Genomic DNA, 17,184 nt, shown 5'->3' on the forward strand with positions numbered 1-17,184 from the left:
GGCGTCGTAGTATTGCTGCTGGGTCTGGGGACGGGAGGAGGAGTCGTTGGGCAGGGAGGAGGAGGAGGAGGGGTCGGATTTCACGACCGAGCCATCGTCGACGAAGCCTAGATTTGGATCCTGGAGGCCAAAAAGGCTATTCGAAGAGTCATGGTCGGCCATGTCAGAGAAGTGGGAGCTGGGCATGGTAGGGCCAGCACCATGCAGCAGCGATGGGCTGATTGAGGTCGAGAATGGGCACCACGAGGCGAAGGGGCCCAGTTGTTGGGGTGTGGTGTCGCCGACAGAGGAGCTGGACGGGTGGCGTGTAAGAGGGCGAGGCCTTTCGGGAGAGCCTGGGTGGTGAGCCGATTGTGAGGCCCTCACACTCAGATCTCCCACGCTGGACTCGTCGCCGGAGCGAGAATTGCTGGTTGACGGCTACCTATTTTTTCCCCTTCTCGTTGATACTCTTCACTATCGCTCTTCTCAATCTGCCTCTATCTCACAGAGGCGTGGGCGTAGATGCGACAGCGGCTGACGGGCTCTGACCTGACGACAGGCGGTTGACGATAGCCCACGGGTGGTGTCTGGTGTGTTCTCCGGGGATGGGATGGGATGGGATCGACCGATGGACGGCGGATGCGGCCGAACGTTCGATGGAAGGCCGGGGTTTGCGGCAAGGGAATAGCAGCGCGACCTCGCAATGGTGGTCTGACTGGGAGCAAAATACGCTTGATGATGGTAATGGGTGATTGAGGGAAGCGACGGCTGCAAGGAATTCGATTTGAGGAGAGGGACGAGTACGGGCGGAAAATCGTACGATGGGACCCGGATATCAGCCCAGCGACGCCCAGTCGAGTCCGCGCTTGGCCAAGCCCGTTTTTCACTCTCGCTCGAGAGGAGCTCAGGGGGCCCACTAGTTTTTTAAATGTCTGCTGGGCCGCACCTCGTGGAAATGGAATACAGTGCGCAATTGTCCTGGTCCTTTTGCTGGCCAGAAACACGACGTGGTGATTTATTGGCACGGAAGGCCCCCGGAGGAGGGGCTTACGGCTAGAGCTGTACAGTGTTTCCCTTCCGGCTATGTCGACTTGACACGGTGCATATTCTCGTCCCTCCCCTCCAAATTGCTCAATCGAGGCCTCCCCTTGAGATGCCAGCAAAACACCATGCAGGCCCAGGAACCTCGCGAAAATGCATCAAGTACAACCTCTATGATATACTATCTATCCAAGCTATATTTGTTTTATTATTCCTTGCCAATCATTCGACATGGTCGTGTTTCTTGCATGGCTCTCGCCCCCTTGTCTATTCTCGAGCCTGATGACTCAGCCAGCCCTAGACACTGTGCAACCCATCCAACCAGTCCCCATTCGCGGACTGATGATGTCTTCCGTTGTTGCAGACAAGACCTTGTCGATGAAAAAACTTCCAAAGAGACCAGGGTTTTCATTCCATAGCCCCAATCAGGTCCGAGCCCCATCAATTCTCGCCCTCATCATCATCCTGTTCTGTTGGTCCTGTCCTGTTTCTGTTATCTCTCAAAGCACAATCGTGGCAGGAAGAGACAGCTCTGGCATGGGTAAGGCTTTGTCTCAGCCTAGCCACGCGAGTTTCACTGTCGTACAGTTCTGGGCCGCCCCGCGCGTGGTTCACACGATAGAGAGCACACGTTCCAGCGATAGCAGTGCCTCTTTTCTTTTCTTTTCGTACCGGAATCCGGGTGCATCTCGTCAGTGCTTGATGGTTGCCGGGACTTGACCTGTTTGGTAACGGCACAGTGGACCCGTCGGATGCTGCCCTCTTCCTGATCGTCCCCCTTGCCTTGTAACGGTTGTAACCTCACTGTATGGATCACAGCAACCGATCAATCGATCTCCTACCAATCCCAACAAGACCGGGAAACAATTAAGTTTCGCAATGCAACCTCTCCTGGTTCATCGGGGTTACTCTTGTTGGGCCTGTCTGTCTGCCTGCCATGAGCAAGACAAGGCATGGAAGCCAACGCGAGGCCAGCCAGCGACAAATGATACCAGATGCCCCACCGCCACCAAATGGGAATGGGCCGTGATGCAATATCAGGGGGTCCCCTCTCCGATGATGAGGTTGCGTCACCCTCAGTCCCGACGCTTCCTCGCTCATGATCGAATCTTGCTGCATCTGTTGTTATTCTCCTTCGATTAGCGGCCCGATCCAAGAAACCACATCACATGTTGATGCACCCCGGATTATGAGAGAATTAACAAATCGTATTTCGAAGAAGCACCGCATATGCGGTGGTGCCCTGGCCGGGACAACTTCAAGGTCCAGCCAGGTCAACTTGGGTAACGTGTACAAAAGATTTTATGCAAATAATGCCCTGTCCCTCTCCTGGTATCATACTGTCTCCCTCCCAGCAGGCTCTTTTGCCTGCTTGATCAATACCCAGGGCTTCCAGCCAAGGAGATCCAAAGTCATGGCGACATGATGGTGACCATCCAAGTGGAGGTACCGTTTTGACATCTAGGAAAAATATATGTGACGCAAGAAACCGATAAAAAATAGTCCTACCAACTCCCGCATGCTTCGTTTACCAGATATCGTCGGCGCTCTTCACCATCTCCAGAGTAGGAGTCTTGGGAACCATGCGCTTCATCCTCTTTCGGTCTTCCTTGGTAACGAGCGATGGGGTCATCGGCATGCAGGGGGTAAAGGGCTGATAAGGAGAGTATGGGACTGCACCAGCGGTGCGAGGGGTGATGCCTCCACCAGGCGACATAGGTCCCTTTCTCTCGAACACTGTCTGCTTGGTGGTCTGAGTAATGCTGTTGGGTGAAACCATGGCAGGCTCATAGGCACGCAGGGGCAGGGCACCACCGGCGCGGACGGCTGAAGCGGGTGTGTTGGAGCGGTTGAAAGTCGAACCAGGCTTAGGCGATGAAGGCAAGGACGGAAGAGAGACGTTGGACGGGAACCGGGAGCCGGGCTTGGGAGACGAAGGGAGGCCGACCAGCGGCGCCTGAGAGTGCTCCGAAGTGGCGGACTCGGGTTCGCGTTCGTGATCGGTAGGTGCTAGCGACTCATTCCGGCCGTGGCCAATAGGTGGAAGCTGTGATCCGATACGCTCATCGATGGACTGGACGCTCTCCGGTGAGATGTCGGGGGTCGGAGGAGACACATGAGTCGAGGCCGGTGCCGGATACGGAGCCTGGTCGGTGGGGACCGGAGGTGGCGCGGCCGGGGCGTAGTGTCGGGGTGGGATCGTGCTCATCTCTTGCGACTCGTGGCGTGGGAACTCGGTAGACTGGGGTGTCATGATGGGAGATGAAATGTTCATGCCCTTCATAGACTTCTTCTTTGGTGATCGGAGGGCCGAGAGGAGTGAGGAAGTCCTTGATCGGCTCTTCTCCTCGCGAGAGGCATTGAGATCCAGATTGGCAGGTTTGTTCCTTTCCTTCTTAGATGGAGATGATGCTGCAGACCTAAGAGACAGGATCGAAGCCGCTGTCGAGGGACCTCGCTGGTGAGTGGCGGTGGGCGGGAGAGGATCATAGGCAACTCCTCGCTTCTTGGCATCTTCGGCCTCCAGGACGTGTCGGTACATATCTTCGAGCTGTGACTGAGCCATGACTCTGTCTGCTGCTACGACTCTCTGATCAACAAATGGGTTGGTGCCAGGTGCGCCGATGGTTGAGTCTGGCGATGGGTGGATGTATGGGTTCGGGCTGTTGGTGTCGGTGCTGTTCTTGAAGTGAGGCTGGACGAAGGAGCCTTCGGTGATGATGTTCAATGGCACGCCGGGCTTGGATGATGCAAAATCCGGGCCGATATCTTGTTTCGCAAACTCAACTTCGTCGATTCCGGCAGCAATATGGTGGCGACGCTTCTTTGACAGAGCAACAAGTGTGAGGGCGACCAGCACCAGCGAAGCTGCGTATGCTCCGATTATACCGCCGATCTGAGCGGGGAGATGGTCGTTCACAGGTCCGCCTGGGATGGGTTCGTCTGTGGCTTTGGGGTCGCTACCTCGGGCGGCGAGAACCTGGGAGCGGGCAAGGTAAGGCTGAGCAGTGCAAAGGAGTGAAAGAGGCAGAAGCAGAAGCAGGCCGAGAGGTATTGTTAAGCGGGCACCTTGAAGCATCGTGGGGGACAAGAGGTCGGAGGCGAGGCACCTTTTGACTTGTTGGGAGGAGCCAGCTTGTGCGATGTGACCTCCTGAACACAGAGAGACGAAACACTAGGAGAAGAGTATCATGCACGGAAGACGGAACTTGCGGTATCAATAGGGTATATAGCGGGCTGGTGGTGATGGCCCATTGCTCCTCGTTAGCCGCTGGACTTGAAGGCTGGACGCTGAGTCGCCAGGGCGCACGAGGGGACCCCAGGCCACGCCGGTCCTCTGGCAACCGTCGAATGGTGGCACACGCATGAGAGGCGTCCGAGAATAGCTCGCCCATCCTAGGTGGGTGACGGCAGGAGAGTGGTTGCAGCCGAGATGTGAGTTGAGAGTGTGACGAGGCCATCTACGAGCTGTGGTTGGATGGTTAACCGCCGGGCAATAGAGTGTGGAAGCGGGTGATTGGCGGTCAGTTCCCACTCGCCAACCACCGCACTCCACATGCCTTGACCTCTCTCGCCTCTTGGATCCCGGGAGCCAGGATTGCAAATCGCTCTTGTGCCTGTAAAAGATTTGTCTGTGGTCGGGACTGGTCTGGTCTCTAGCGGAGCGGGGCGGGGCGAGCCACCATCACCACCAGAAGAGAGAGGTGGATGCACGATGGTAGCGAAAATGCAGCTTCTTTAATATCACAAGTAATTCAACATGAGGTGATTAAAGTAGTAAAAGAGATATCACAGCCACATTCATTCTTTAGATCTTACTTCCTACTATTCCTTTTACTATGCCTTACCCAGGAATGCCCCAATGCTTGACCCGCCTGACGTGGACAAAGTTGTTCCAGCTTGATTGTTCCTGGATCTACAATATCCTGCCCTTCAATCATCAGCCATCCCACACCACCATGGCCCAACAGACAATGCGTCCCCTGGTCTAGGGGTCCGTGGGCCTCAAATCGAGGCCCAATTGCCTGCGTCGCCCTCCTTGTCCACACTCTCGGGCCTTGCATGGCGGTGGAGCGTCCCAGCCCAGCTCCTCATCATGTGATGCTTCGGCCTCTTCGAATGAGATGCTCCTCTTTGTGTGACATCACACTGCTCGACATCCCAAGAGCGACGGTTTAGTTGGTCAGATACTCGTCACTGGCGCCTATCGTCTAGAGTCGCACTATTATCGCACGACTAGAGCTTCACGCTACCCTCGGGGAAGGGGTTTGGTGATTTGGTTGGTGATCTCACATTAGCTCCGTGACCATCACAATTCAGCCAACTCCATAATTCACATCATATCGCTCAGTGCTCGAGGAGAATGCGGTGAATGGTGAATGTGATGCCGAAGTCCGGAAGCGAGGAGCACGCAGCTTGTGTATGGTTACAATGATGCAGATCGCGCCGTGATATCTCGAGTTAGTGACTGTGATAGTGACTGACGACGGCAGCAATGTGACGGGTGATCTGATATCACTCTCGGTAGGAACATGTCGGCAGAGTTAGTACTCGAGCGACGGATCTTTGAGGATTTTGTTTTCAGCTAAGCATCGGTTAGAACTTCGGTCGTGATGGAGGAAGCTTGGCAAGGCCTCCTCATTCATTAAGCACTTCACTTGGGGGATCTATTTTACACAGGAATTTGACAAAGTTTAAACCCATAAACCGTATTACAGGAATGACCCAAGGTTAGTATAATGAAGTGTGATGCCGTCAAATTCCAAGTGCACTTTCAGCCGCTTTCCTCTTGCGGTGAGAAGAGGCTTGTTACCCTGCACCAACACAGAGATTGAAGGTCACATGACATCGCGAGGCTCCCCTTCGCGTCGCGAAATGGAATTGGCCATTAACGCGCCCGTCATGCTCCCCAAATCGATACGATACTGAAGCCGGCGATTGTCCTGGCTTACACACCCGAGTATTCGGCCACGGCACGAACCGAAAGAACCTTCGATGATAAACCATCCATCGAGAAACGAACCCCAACGCGTGGACCCGTCCACGTCCTCAGCATGGCAGCTTCGAACAACGAAGATGCGATCCTTCGGTCGCTGAACCAGGCACAACGCCGTGCCGTGACATCCTCAGCATCCACCGTTGCTATCCTGGCTGGACCGGGCAGTGGAAAAACACATACCCTCACATCCCGGGTAGTATGGCTCGTCCAGCGTGTTGGCTACCGTCCCTCGGACGTGATTGTCGCCACTTTCACCGTGAAAGCAGCCCGAGAAATGAAGGATCGAATTGGAAAGGCCCTGGGCGAGGAATGCGAAAAGAAGATTGTGCTAGGAACGTTTCACTCGATCGCTCGTCGATATCTATCAATATACGGAAATCGCATTGGACTGGACTCGAAATTCGGCATTGCGGATGACGGAGACTCCAAGGCAATCATCCAGAGAATCTGCAAAAGGCTTGAACTCGGCATTGAGCCACTTGCAGCCAAGTCCTGGATCAGTAAGGAAAAGGCAAGAGGGCCAAATGCTGCCCCATCACAAGGGACGAAAAAGCGCCCAGAAAATCCGGCGCTGAGGACATGTTATGAAGAGTACCAGATCCAACTCAAACGATCGAATTTACTGGATTACGACGACCTCTTGGTAAAATGTGTCGAGTTGTTGAGAGATCACCCGGCCTGTGTTTCCAACGTTCAAGCGGTTCTCATCGACGAGTATCAAGACACCAACGGCATCCAATATGAGTTGATGAAGCTGTTCGCCCAAGCCAACCATCGAATCACGATTGTGGGTGACCCCGACCAGAGTATCTACGGTTGGCGTTCTGCCGAGATTCGAAATCTCTACCGCCTATTACGAGATTACCCCGACACGGACGAGGTGTCGCTGGAGGAGAATTACCGATCGTCGCAATCCATCCTCGATGTATCGCTCAACGTCATCCAGCAAGACAAGAAGCGATATCAAAAAGTTCTACTGCCGGTTCACACTAAGGGTGCGCGACCTGTCCTCAGAACCCTAAAGAGCTCAGCTGCGGAAGGCGAATGGATCGTCTCTGAGCTCAAACGAGCAGTCATGATGTTTGGAGGGATGCTCAAGTACGAAGATGTGGCAATCCTCCTGAGGTCAGCTGCTCTCTCAAGACACACCGAATCTGCCCTGGGAAAAGCTGGCATCGCGTATCGAATGATTGGAGGACACAAGTTTTACGAGCGGAAGGAGATCAAAGTGCTACTGGATTATCTGCGCGTGGTGAGCCAGCCAGAAAACAACGATGCGCTGGCGAGAATCATCAATGTACCACGACGAGGTATAGGTGAGGCAACAATCAAGTCTCTCCTCGAAGAAGCAGAAAAAGCCAACATGAGTCTCTGGACATTGATATTGAAGCATTGCAGGGGCACGCGAAAAGCAACCACCAATATCCGGCAGAAGATGGAACAGAAGCTCAACACAGAGCTGATCAGAGTCATATCAACTGTCAAAAAACAAGCAGATGGAATCACCCAGAGCAGCCCCGCCACCCTAGTCGATCTGATTGAGCAGCTGATCACACAGCTCAACTTCAAGAAGTACTTGGAGGAAGAATACGCCGAAGACCATGAACAGAGATGGGCCAACGTTCAAGAGTTTGTCAACTTGGTGAGCGATTTCATGAGGGATTTCGGGTCGATCGACGAGGATGCACTTCCTGAGATCGAGAACCTAGACCAGGTGAAGGTGGACGACATGCTTGGCCGGTTCCTGGCCAACGTCTCATTGGCATCAGACGCACAGAAAAATGACGGATCGAAAGACCAGAAATCCGTGGTTACAATCTCGACAATCCACGCGGCAAAAGGACTGGAATGGCCTGTTGTCTTTGTCCCCTCAGTCTACACTGGGTCGATACCCCATGCTCGGTCCGAAGACACTGATGAGGAACGACGACTGCTGTATGTGGCCATGACCCGTGCCCAAGCTCTGCTGTACCTCAGCTGCCCCCTCTATGGCTCGCAGGGGATGAGTAGCAAGGTTGAGCTCTCGCCATTTGTTTCACCATTCGCTTCAAAAGCCTTTGCGAAGCAAGGGCCGTCGTTTGACAGACGTGTTATCGAAAGTGCTGCCAAGATCCTTGGAAGAGAGACACCGGCCGAAAAGGCGATTTTCGCCAAGCTGCCTCCCATGTTCTCACCAGAAGACGATGCTTTCCCCGTTGACCCTGTCGACCCTAAGAACGTAGATGGACATGAAGAGGATTCTGGTCGTCATTATTCTCGTGCTCCAAAACGGCAACGCACGTCGCTACCGAATGACTCTTACGACGAGACTGAAGAACTCCCATGGCAGAGGGAATACACGACAACGATGGAGCAATCCGCCGATTTCACAGTTTCCGCTCTTCCAGGATTCACAACCGCCGGAGCGCACAAAGTTGCACTCGACGCTGTAGCGGCAACTAAAGCTCAACAACAGACTTCAAAGCCTGGGCCAAAGAAGGGATCGAATCGACGAGGAACTGGCCAAAAGAGCATGATGAGTTGGTTGAATCAAGGTCCAAATGCACCACGACCACCACCTGAACCACCGCGACAACAGCAGCAGACCAATTCGTTTTCAAAGGTACGCTACGAAGCTGCTCTTGCGCGGCAGAACAGCCTACCGGCAAGACTGCCTACGCAACAACACCAGCAAAAACCCGCTATCGATCCTGAGCTGGCAAAGCACAAACTCACTTCAGCTCGACCGTTACCGAAGCCCGACGTCCCTAAGACAGATGGCGGCCCTCGAAAACCCTATGCCTGCTTCTCCAGTTCACCGCCCCGGCCCCCTTCAAGGGACCAGGCAACAGTCGAAAAAGGCAACGAAGAGCCAACGGCAGCGTCTAACCGGCCAGCCTCAAGCCTCCATGCCACGACGTTCATGTCGGTTAAGCCTCGTGGAGGTGTGAGGCGGCCTGTAGGATTAGGCCCTGCGCCGTCCATGGATCGGCTGCGCAAGCCCTTCAAACCGCTGACGATTAACCGACCGAAGCGTCCGGGTGACTGAAAAGAGTTATGCGTCATGTCAGGAGTTGTTTTGGTTGGTTTTGTGGCGTTGGTGTTGGAAGGGGGTGATTGTCAGCCATAACAGGCGGCCTTACGGTTAAGGATAACGGTGTCGCTACTCAGCGTTATGTCATGCTTAGTATAGATTATGTATATATAGACTCCTATGACCTCTCAAAATGAGCAATTCAACAATCAAACAAGCTTCAAACAAACAGAACAGCTACCTCTTTATTATCATCGACTGTCAATCTTAGACACCCTCATCACCATGTCTGCCACTCTCATCGCCCGGGCTTCATCACCTGTACTTCAGGCCGCCCGAAAGAACTTCTCCACGACCACACCTTTTCTCAAGACTCTGACTTCTGAGGGCGCTCTACCTGCTGCGAGCAGCACAAAGTGGAGGTGGAGCAACCTGTCGCCTCGCACCCGGCGATACATCCTCGTTGGCCTCGCTGTTGGCACCTGTGTCGACACTTATGTCGTTTACAACTACTGGCCTCGCATTTTCGGCTCGGAATAATATGATGATTGGATATCTGGAAGGTGGGGTTGGAATGGTTCAATTGTCATAGGATTGTTAATGATGTTTGCTCTGTCGCGGCTACATAGGACTATTGAGCTGGTTTACTTGGATATATCACCTGTATCATGGACGCTCATTAAGTTATTCACACGCATGTAACCATGAAACACATTGGCCATGTCAATGAAGCGGTATTCTTTCTAGCGCCCTGATAGTGACCATTGCTATTAACAAGTTCATCCTTACCCAGAGCCCGTAGCAATTCCACCTCAAGTGAAAATTATCGCCGAATCCGAATTTCCATTAGTTAGGCAAGTACGGGTGGGTAGGTGGCCGGGGCTGCACTCTAGGAAGGTACCTTACATCCTACCCTTCCTCAACTTCTCCCCCCAACAACACCACTTGTCAACACTAGGTTTCCTTCTTCCATTCCCAAGAAAGGAAAAACACCCAAGAGTCGGAAGAGAATGTGCCTCTCACAACTCGAAGCAACGCAATGAATCAAAGCGGCGATTCTGGGAGTCAGACCTCCTGGGGTGATGCAGGCCCAGGAAGCTCCTTCAAATCGTGGCAGTCTGCCCTCTTCCTAGACGACGAGAACCGGAAATTTCTGGGCAAATTCAAAGACCCAGGAAGGGTAGAAGGAACGGCGGTTTATCTAATCCTTAATGCCAAGCCTGATACAGAGCCCTGGATGGGGTTTTCTATCAGATTTCTTCTCGGTCGAAGCAATGATCATGACGGCTTTGGCATACGCTACCGAGGTGGGCTTTCGCACGTTTCTTGTCACTCAAAATGAAATTCCTAACGAATAACAGCAAATCGAACATATGGAACCCCAACTGCTTTGCGACAATACCGACTTTTTGTCAAGCTCCCTCGTGGGGGTTTCACTTACACGGCCGAGGCTATCCCCAAAGGCCACACCTTACACGGACGAGTCTGGAAGAAGAAAAACGAGTTTACACTACTCAAAGTGTCACTCGAGAAAGGTTCCCACGCAAAGATCGGTGGATACTGTATGCCGTTCGCCTACCCCTACCATATGGCAGACGCGTGGTTCAACGACAATGCGCCCATCGCCGGCACCAAGCCTCTGAGAGAACTTCTCGAGCAAAGGGAATTCACCATCCTTGTCTGCGCAACTCACAAAGAATTAATCTCAAAGTGGCATGAGAACTTTCTCCCGCCCCCTTTCAGCTATCCTTACGGGAGGCAGCATGGTTGGAACATGCATCGGTATCAAGCTATGATCCCATGGACTCAAGGCCACCAGTTCGAGCCAGCGTGGTCATTTCACGATGACAACTCACACTTGGCCGCTCTCACTCAGTCACAAGTCCAGGGCGCTGTGTGGCTTCGCAATTCCGCGGACAGCATCGCCACACTCGAGCTTTCCGCGTTGTTCATGGATGCCGGAATGGACGGATTGGAATCAACATACTATGTCATCGTGCCAATCAACAAACACTACAATACTGACACCAGTTCAGCTTGGGAACATCTCTCTCGGCGCTCAGTTTTACAGCTATGCCTATGTGACGATCCCAAGGCGGTTGAGTGGGAAGCCAGAATTGTGCATCATCCTCATGACACCAACACGATTAAGGCAGCTGGATTTGGGGATTTCTATCTAGTCCTGCTAGCAAGAAATCGAATTTCGGAGGCGACGCTAGACAAAGGGCAGGATGGATAGAATCTCGTCTCTCTTCAGTTTAACGCACCAACAGCAGACTGCGAGCGAAAGGTGGATGCGGTCTGTCAGTTTCACCCCAAAGCGATGCCATCCAACCCTGTGGCTGTTGGCTTACGGACTGACGCGAGCGGTCAACTCCTGCAGGCCATACCGATGGACCTTCAATTGAAGATGAGTTACCATCGAGATCTTCTACGTGGTACTGGCTTCTACTCTACCATGCGTCAACAAGGCACAGGGGTGCTACAAGATGCCAATTACTACCATTGGGCCCTGCCCACAGTTGACATCTTGGATGGTATTGATAGAGCTCACGTTGACGCTATGATGGAGGAGGTGCCCCTGGCTGATCGACCTCGTCTGCGAAATTACCTTGGTAAGAGACCACTCGGGCTCGGCATCATCACTGGAGTAAGTAGTTCTGACGCATGCGGCAGTTTGTTCTGACAGTGAATAGGGACCTGGATGCGGCAAAACGACAGCACTGGCTGTTGGCGCCCTGGCACTAACAAGTAGAGTTGGTAGAGTCTATTGTAGTGCTCCGTCGAATGTGACCGTGGACAACTTTGCCTTTCGACTCGATCAAATCACCTCCAGAATCACCAATCGGTTAAACAACACCAACGAGTCGAACTACGCTGCTCGTACCTATTACAAACTCATTGTGCGAGGCTACAGAGGAGAGGACGAGATTGACGCATTCTTCAGCTTGTTGCAAAGCCCTTACCCTGGGGATCGAGCACTTCCTATTTCTACATGGAAAGAGCCAAGACCATGGAAATTGCATCTATCTTTGGCATTTTGGCTGTTAGCCATCCTTCGCTCTCCTGGAGTTCGAAGCCTTCGAACAAACGATAGCCCGGGTCTTCACCAGATGCGCGAGGATATTGACAAGCGAGAGAAACTTAAACGACTTCGTGCGGTGGCCAAAGGGGATATTAGCTGGCTTGAATACAAATGTGGTGGTGGCCAAGTGTCAGTATCAACGATCGGAGCGTTACTAACTCAGATTCTGTACCATGCCGACATTGTATGCACAACCCCGGCTTTGTCTTGCTCCAAGCAAGATCCTTACATCAACTGGAAGAACGAACTTGCCAAGGGAGTTGCAGTTGATGACGCTGGGAGCATTAATCGCCCTGATCTCTACTCTGTGTGGGGAAACACTCTCCTTCCATGCCTCTTAGCCGGGGATGATTATCAGATCCCTCCAGCTGTCGAAGGGTTCGAAGTGCAGGACAAGAGTCGCAACTACATCAATCGCCTGGGACAAGATGGAAAAATATCTCCGCTGGCCTTTCTTGAAGCGAGTGGCTGGCCAATCCTTCGTCTGAGAACTCAGCTTCGCATGCCCCAGAGTCTATATCAGCTGTGTCAACAAGGGATGTACTTGGAAACCCCTTTACAACACCGTCCCGACAGCGACTTCGAGCACACCGAGTACGAACCTGGCCGAAAGCTTGAACTTTATCTCACCAACACCTACCTGGATTTGACGCGTGTTATTTCCAACAACTTTTATGAGGTGTTTATTCACTGCGATCGGTCGTACTGCCACGTGAATCAAATCACTGGCTCCAAACAGAACCAAGTTCAAGTTCAGGTTGCATTGAGTTTCGTCACTGATTTTGTCACATGTAAGGGAGTAGACCCTTCGGATATAATCATCATTAGCCCGGACAAGGCGAATGTCGATCTTGTAGAGGAGATGCGGAAGGGGTCAGATCACTTGATGCTGCCTGGAATGAAGCCAGCGACAACCATTGAGGATTTCCAAGGTTGCGAGAGCAAGATTGTTGTGGCTATCTTGGGGGTTACGCAAGAAGCTGGCCCCAAGACCCTTGCTGACAACCGGCTCCTGAGTGTGATGCTCAGTCGCTCGACATGTGGCCTGGTTATTGTCGGAGATGTGAATACATTGGACGTGAAGAGCCTAAGCGACGACTTTTCCGGGTATCAGGCAAAGCGTCGCAAGAAGCGTGCGTTTTACGCCCCTTCTTTCATGCTCCGCAAAGTATTGAAAAGGGTGATGGATACAGGGAGAGTCATTCGTCTGTAAGATTGTAGCAGTGGTGACCAAACTCGGGACATGTAAGGAGCGTTTCGCTGATAGAAGATGGGGCACATCACTGTAACTTTTCATACGATTCAACAGATATCAACAGTTTATTGTTCTATAAGTGGAAATAAGACGTCAAGTGTGTGGCAAAAGACGCTGTGTCTCACTTGATGGACTATTCAGGGGCACAGACACGTTAAAACTTGACACGGCAAGATGCTAAATTCCTTATTAAGTCTAGATCTAGGAATTGGCAAATAAAGATTTCGCTACAATTAAAAAGGAATCTTAAAGCCAGAAGCTCGCAGCTTCTGGAAGACGCCCTGGGGATCGTACTTCTTGCTAGCAGCCTGGAGCTTAGACAGGGCCTCAGCGCCAACAGTCGACAGGGGGTCCTGGGTAAGATGGGCGTAGTTGATGAACTTCCAGGGCCACCAGGCATCGAGCTCCTTGGCCTTGGCCTCGAGGTCATCGACGTAGGCCTTAAGGAGAGGGAAGGCAGCCTTTTCGTTGTCCTCTCCGTGGGCAGCCCAGGTGAGGAGGAACATGATACCGTTGCCGTCCTCAGTATACTTGTCGAGACCCATGACGTTTCCACCGTTGGCGACACCCTTTTCGGCGATGGACTTTGTAATAGGCTGGAACATGCAGAGGGTGTTGAGGCCAGAGTCGGCGCTGGGCATGAGCGCCTCAAGGTCCTCGTTGAGCTTGTTGAACTTTTCAACGGCGTAGCTAAGGATCTCGGCGTTGGTCTTGAAGGAGCTCGTGAACCACACGTTGCGGAAGCCAGCGGGCTGACCGGAGCCAAGCTCAAGGGTGACGGTGCTCATCTTGTCAACCTTGGTGGTGTCCTGCTGACGTCCCTCGATGGCGTAGAAGCCGTCGAACGCAGGGGGCTTGATCTTGGCTTTGGTGTTTTCGATGGCGGCGTTGAGGATGGTACCGCCGGCAAGGGCGGGGAGATAAGCCCAGTAGACAATGCTGCTAGAATCCTCGTCGTTCTTGACGTTGTCGGTAAAGTCGAGAAGAGCGTCGATGACGGCGGGACCGGCCTCGGGGGTGTAGAGTAGGTTGCCGCCCCAAATGACGGGGTTGCTGCGGTCCTCAAACTCGATGGGGATCATGTCGATACGGGTGATGAGACCGAAGTTACCGGTGCCACCCTTCATGGCCTGAGTGCAGGGTTAGTATGGGTGATGATGAGATTGAGTCAGGGATGCTTACCTGCCAGAGGTCGGCGTTCTCGTTGGCATTGGCCTCGACGATTTCGCCGTTGGCCAGAACAAGCTGCCAGCCAGCAACAGTGTCGCAAGACATACCCTACGAACTGTGTGAGCTGTTGTCTTGGTAGTCTTTGAGAGTTGGTATCACTTACATGAGAAGCAGAGTGGAACGAGTTACCACCACCAGTAACGAAGCCACCAACACCGACGGTACCAGCGCGTCCACTAGATGGCAAGGGTTAGCTAGGCATTTTGGGGTGAAAAGGAGTCAATTGAACTCACCCAGCGACGACGAGGCCGTGAGGGGCAAGAGTATCATAAACGTCTTGCCAGTGACCACCAGGCTGAACACGGGCGAGGTTCTTTTCAGCATCATACTCGGTGCCGTTCATGTAACCTTCTGCTGTTAGTGACTAGTCGTAAAGGGTTGAGGTATATGAAGTGGGATAGACAAAGAATGATGGAGTATCTCACGTACCAAAGTCAATGGTAATACCATCCTCTATCGAGTTGGAGAGGGCAAAGTTGCCGTGGCCACCACCCCTAATGCCAAAATTGCACTTGTGCTGGGTGATGACCTTCATGATCTTGGAGACATCCTCGGCCGTCTCGGGCAGGGCGATGCAGTCAGGCCGAAGAGCGGCGCTGACGGACCAGTAAGAGTCCATCCGAGCATCGTAGAGTGCCTGGCTTTGGGTGACGACCTTGTTGCGGAGGCCAACTCGGGAGAGAGCAGTACACTGTGGTGATATTTCGTTAGTCATGATGTGTAGTATTGATTGAGAGTTGATGGTGAGAATAGACACGATGTGATATGGATTACAGCAAGCGCCGTGATTAATAACTTTGACGCTGTTACAACGTAGGTTTTACTTACACATCGGTAGCAAGCGTTAGCGGGACTGGCTAAGGCGGTTGTGGCGCCAAAGGCCACTGCTGAGCTGGCAGCAACAAGGATATCAAACTTCATGTTTGGGGTTTAAAGAAAGGATGCCTTGGATCAAGGGCGTGCGGGATTCAAAGGAATGTGATGCTCGACACGTACAGCGTCGCGTTGGGTGAGTGTGGGAGGAGGGCAACGATCTGCAGGTGCTCGATGAGGAGAGTCGTCTTTATTAGAGGGATCTTCTTCCCCTTGGTCTTGAGCTAGACTAACAATAGGAATTGTATTTCCGTCCGGGCATAACATGACGGGCTATGCTGAACGAAAGCGTGCTGGCTCCTCCGATATGGGGACGGAGGATGAGGAGTCCTCAACCTGGCCGTCACAGACCAGTGGGGGACTAGCTGGACTGCGGAACTGGGAGAGAGATTGGAATCTCGGCAAGGACGGAGAGTCCCCAAGGTCCACCAGTGTCATGACATCGATGTCGGGGGGGGAAATGCTCATGAACGCCTGTTGATATAGACTTACCCACTTGGTTCTTCTGGAAATGCTATTAGATCTGCAAGTCTTGATTAACAGCACGTGGGATACACGTGAAGAAGATATTAACGTGACGGAATCAAGTCCGTGATGCAGACGGTGGGATCACACCATTGAGCAGCCACACACTGCTAGAGCTTACTGCCACAGCCTTCAGGAACCGGTTCCTCCTCCGACATCCAAGGCTTCACCAACAGTCAAAGCCCTCTTCAGTGGCGTTTTCCTACGCCCTGACAATCCCCGGCTAGCGTCAAAGCCCGGGGATAACCCCTGTCAATCCGGAAGCAAGTTGACTGTGCCCGGGGGGAGGAGATCCCCTTCGGTTAACTAGGCTAGGCTCCCCACAGATTCACTTCTCAGATTGGGCCTGCTCTGCGAGGGTTGACGAGATCATGGGTAAGCACGAACTACTCCGTACGGGGTAAAAACCCGTCCCATCCTTGAAATAATTGCGCATCCCGCGGCGTCTGGCGCAGGGAAAATTTCCGCTTGATGAGGGGATTTTGTCGTATCCAATGTAACAAAGAGGACCCTTCAAACTCTGTTGCTGTGTGCCTGACATGGATTCAATGCATGCATTAACTCGTTGTCAAAAGTGTTGGTCGTTGTTGGCAAGGGCTCAGCCAACAGGTCATGTGTCAGAATTACTTTCTCGATCCCCCTAATCCACATGATGTGCTGTGTAGTCAATGATCCGCGTCGATCTCTGATGGGTTTGACAACTGACGGATGCTCCAGCATGGAATGTTTTTGACTGCGGCACTGAGTCCCAGCCTTTCCCGTGTCTTCTTCTCCCCTGAAACTTGGGTCTTGTTGGTTGCGCTAAAACAAGACCGACGTAAGGGCCCACATACTCGACGCAGGGATTCTTTGACCAGACGAAACCTGGTTAGACAGGGCATTATGCATCTTTTACTAGCCCTCCCCAGTGAATGGTCGATTGTCGACCTAAGCCCCTGTCATTATCACAATCGCCGCTAAGGAATCAAAATATGGGAAATGGCAAAATGGCACGGGATGTTGGGTCTAAGGACCAACTGACGGAGGAGGCGGACGTTGCGTGCGTGTTCAGCGTTACAAAAGGAATGTGAGGCGTCTGCCAACTCGGACTACATGACATGATCTGGCTGAAGTCGTGTAGATGACTGAGTCGTAAAGGTATGTTTATTAACGAGTTGATTGGGCAGACCAGCTGTGTGGCT

At 52.6% G+C, this 17,184-nt stretch overlaps 5 protein-coding genes across 5 annotated transcripts; 3 read left to right on the top strand and 2 right to left on the bottom strand.

Annotated features, from left to right (window-relative positions):
- Positions 1–2,212: 2,212 nt before the first annotated feature.
- Positions 2,213–4,102, bottom strand: NECHADRAFT_59139 (uncharacterized protein; the record flags this gene model as incomplete). The annotated part of the gene is made up of 1 exon (XM_003053068.1): positions 2,213–4,102. The coding sequence occupies one exon, from the start codon at positions 4,100–4,102 to the stop codon at positions 2,552–2,554; it is 1,551 nt and encodes a 516-aa protein (XP_003053114.1). The 3' UTR covers positions 2,213–2,551.
- Positions 4,103–6,077: 1,975 nt separating this feature from the next.
- On the top strand, positions 6,078–9,575 carry NECHADRAFT_36498 (uncharacterized protein; the record flags this gene model as incomplete). Its single annotated transcript, XM_003052557.1, has 2 exons — positions 6,078–8,948; positions 9,273–9,575. The coding sequence occupies 2 exons, from the start codon at positions 6,078–6,080 to the stop codon at positions 9,573–9,575; spliced, it is 3,174 nt and encodes a 1,057-aa protein (XP_003052603.1).
- A 1,015-nt stretch (positions 9,576–10,590) lies between these two features.
- On the top strand, positions 10,591–12,604 carry NECHADRAFT_21798 (uncharacterized protein; the record flags this gene model as incomplete). Its single annotated transcript, XM_003052558.1, has 4 exons — positions 10,591–11,154; positions 11,326–11,692; positions 11,793–12,304; positions 12,362–12,604. Coding segments are annotated over 4 exons (1,686 nt in total), but the record flags the coding sequence as incomplete, so codon positions are not given.
- Positions 12,605–12,982: 378 nt separating this feature from the next.
- Positions 12,983–13,189, top strand: NECHADRAFT_29497 (uncharacterized protein; the record flags this gene model as incomplete). The annotated part of the gene is made up of 1 exon (XM_003052559.1): positions 12,983–13,189. A coding segment is annotated over one exon (207 nt), but the record flags the coding sequence as incomplete, so codon positions are not given.
- A 419-nt stretch (positions 13,190–13,608) lies between these two features.
- NECHADRAFT_35620 (uncharacterized protein) lies at positions 13,609–15,320 on the bottom strand (the record flags this gene model as incomplete). The annotated part of the gene is made up of 5 exons (XM_003053069.1): positions 13,609–14,505; positions 14,558–14,653; positions 14,709–14,781; positions 14,839–14,956; positions 15,035–15,320. The coding sequence occupies 5 exons, from the start codon at positions 15,318–15,320 to the stop codon at positions 13,609–13,611; spliced, it is 1,470 nt and encodes a 489-aa protein (XP_003053115.1).
- Between the last annotated feature and the right edge of the window lie 1,864 nt (positions 15,321–17,184).

This window comes from Fusarium vanettenii (assembly GCF_000151355.1).
Source record: "Fusarium vanettenii 77-13-4 chromosome 3 genomic scaffold NECHAsca_2_chr3_3_0, whole genome shotgun sequence".
Lineage (NCBI taxonomy): Eukaryota > Fungi > Ascomycota > Sordariomycetes > Hypocreales > Nectriaceae > Fusarium > Fusarium vanettenii.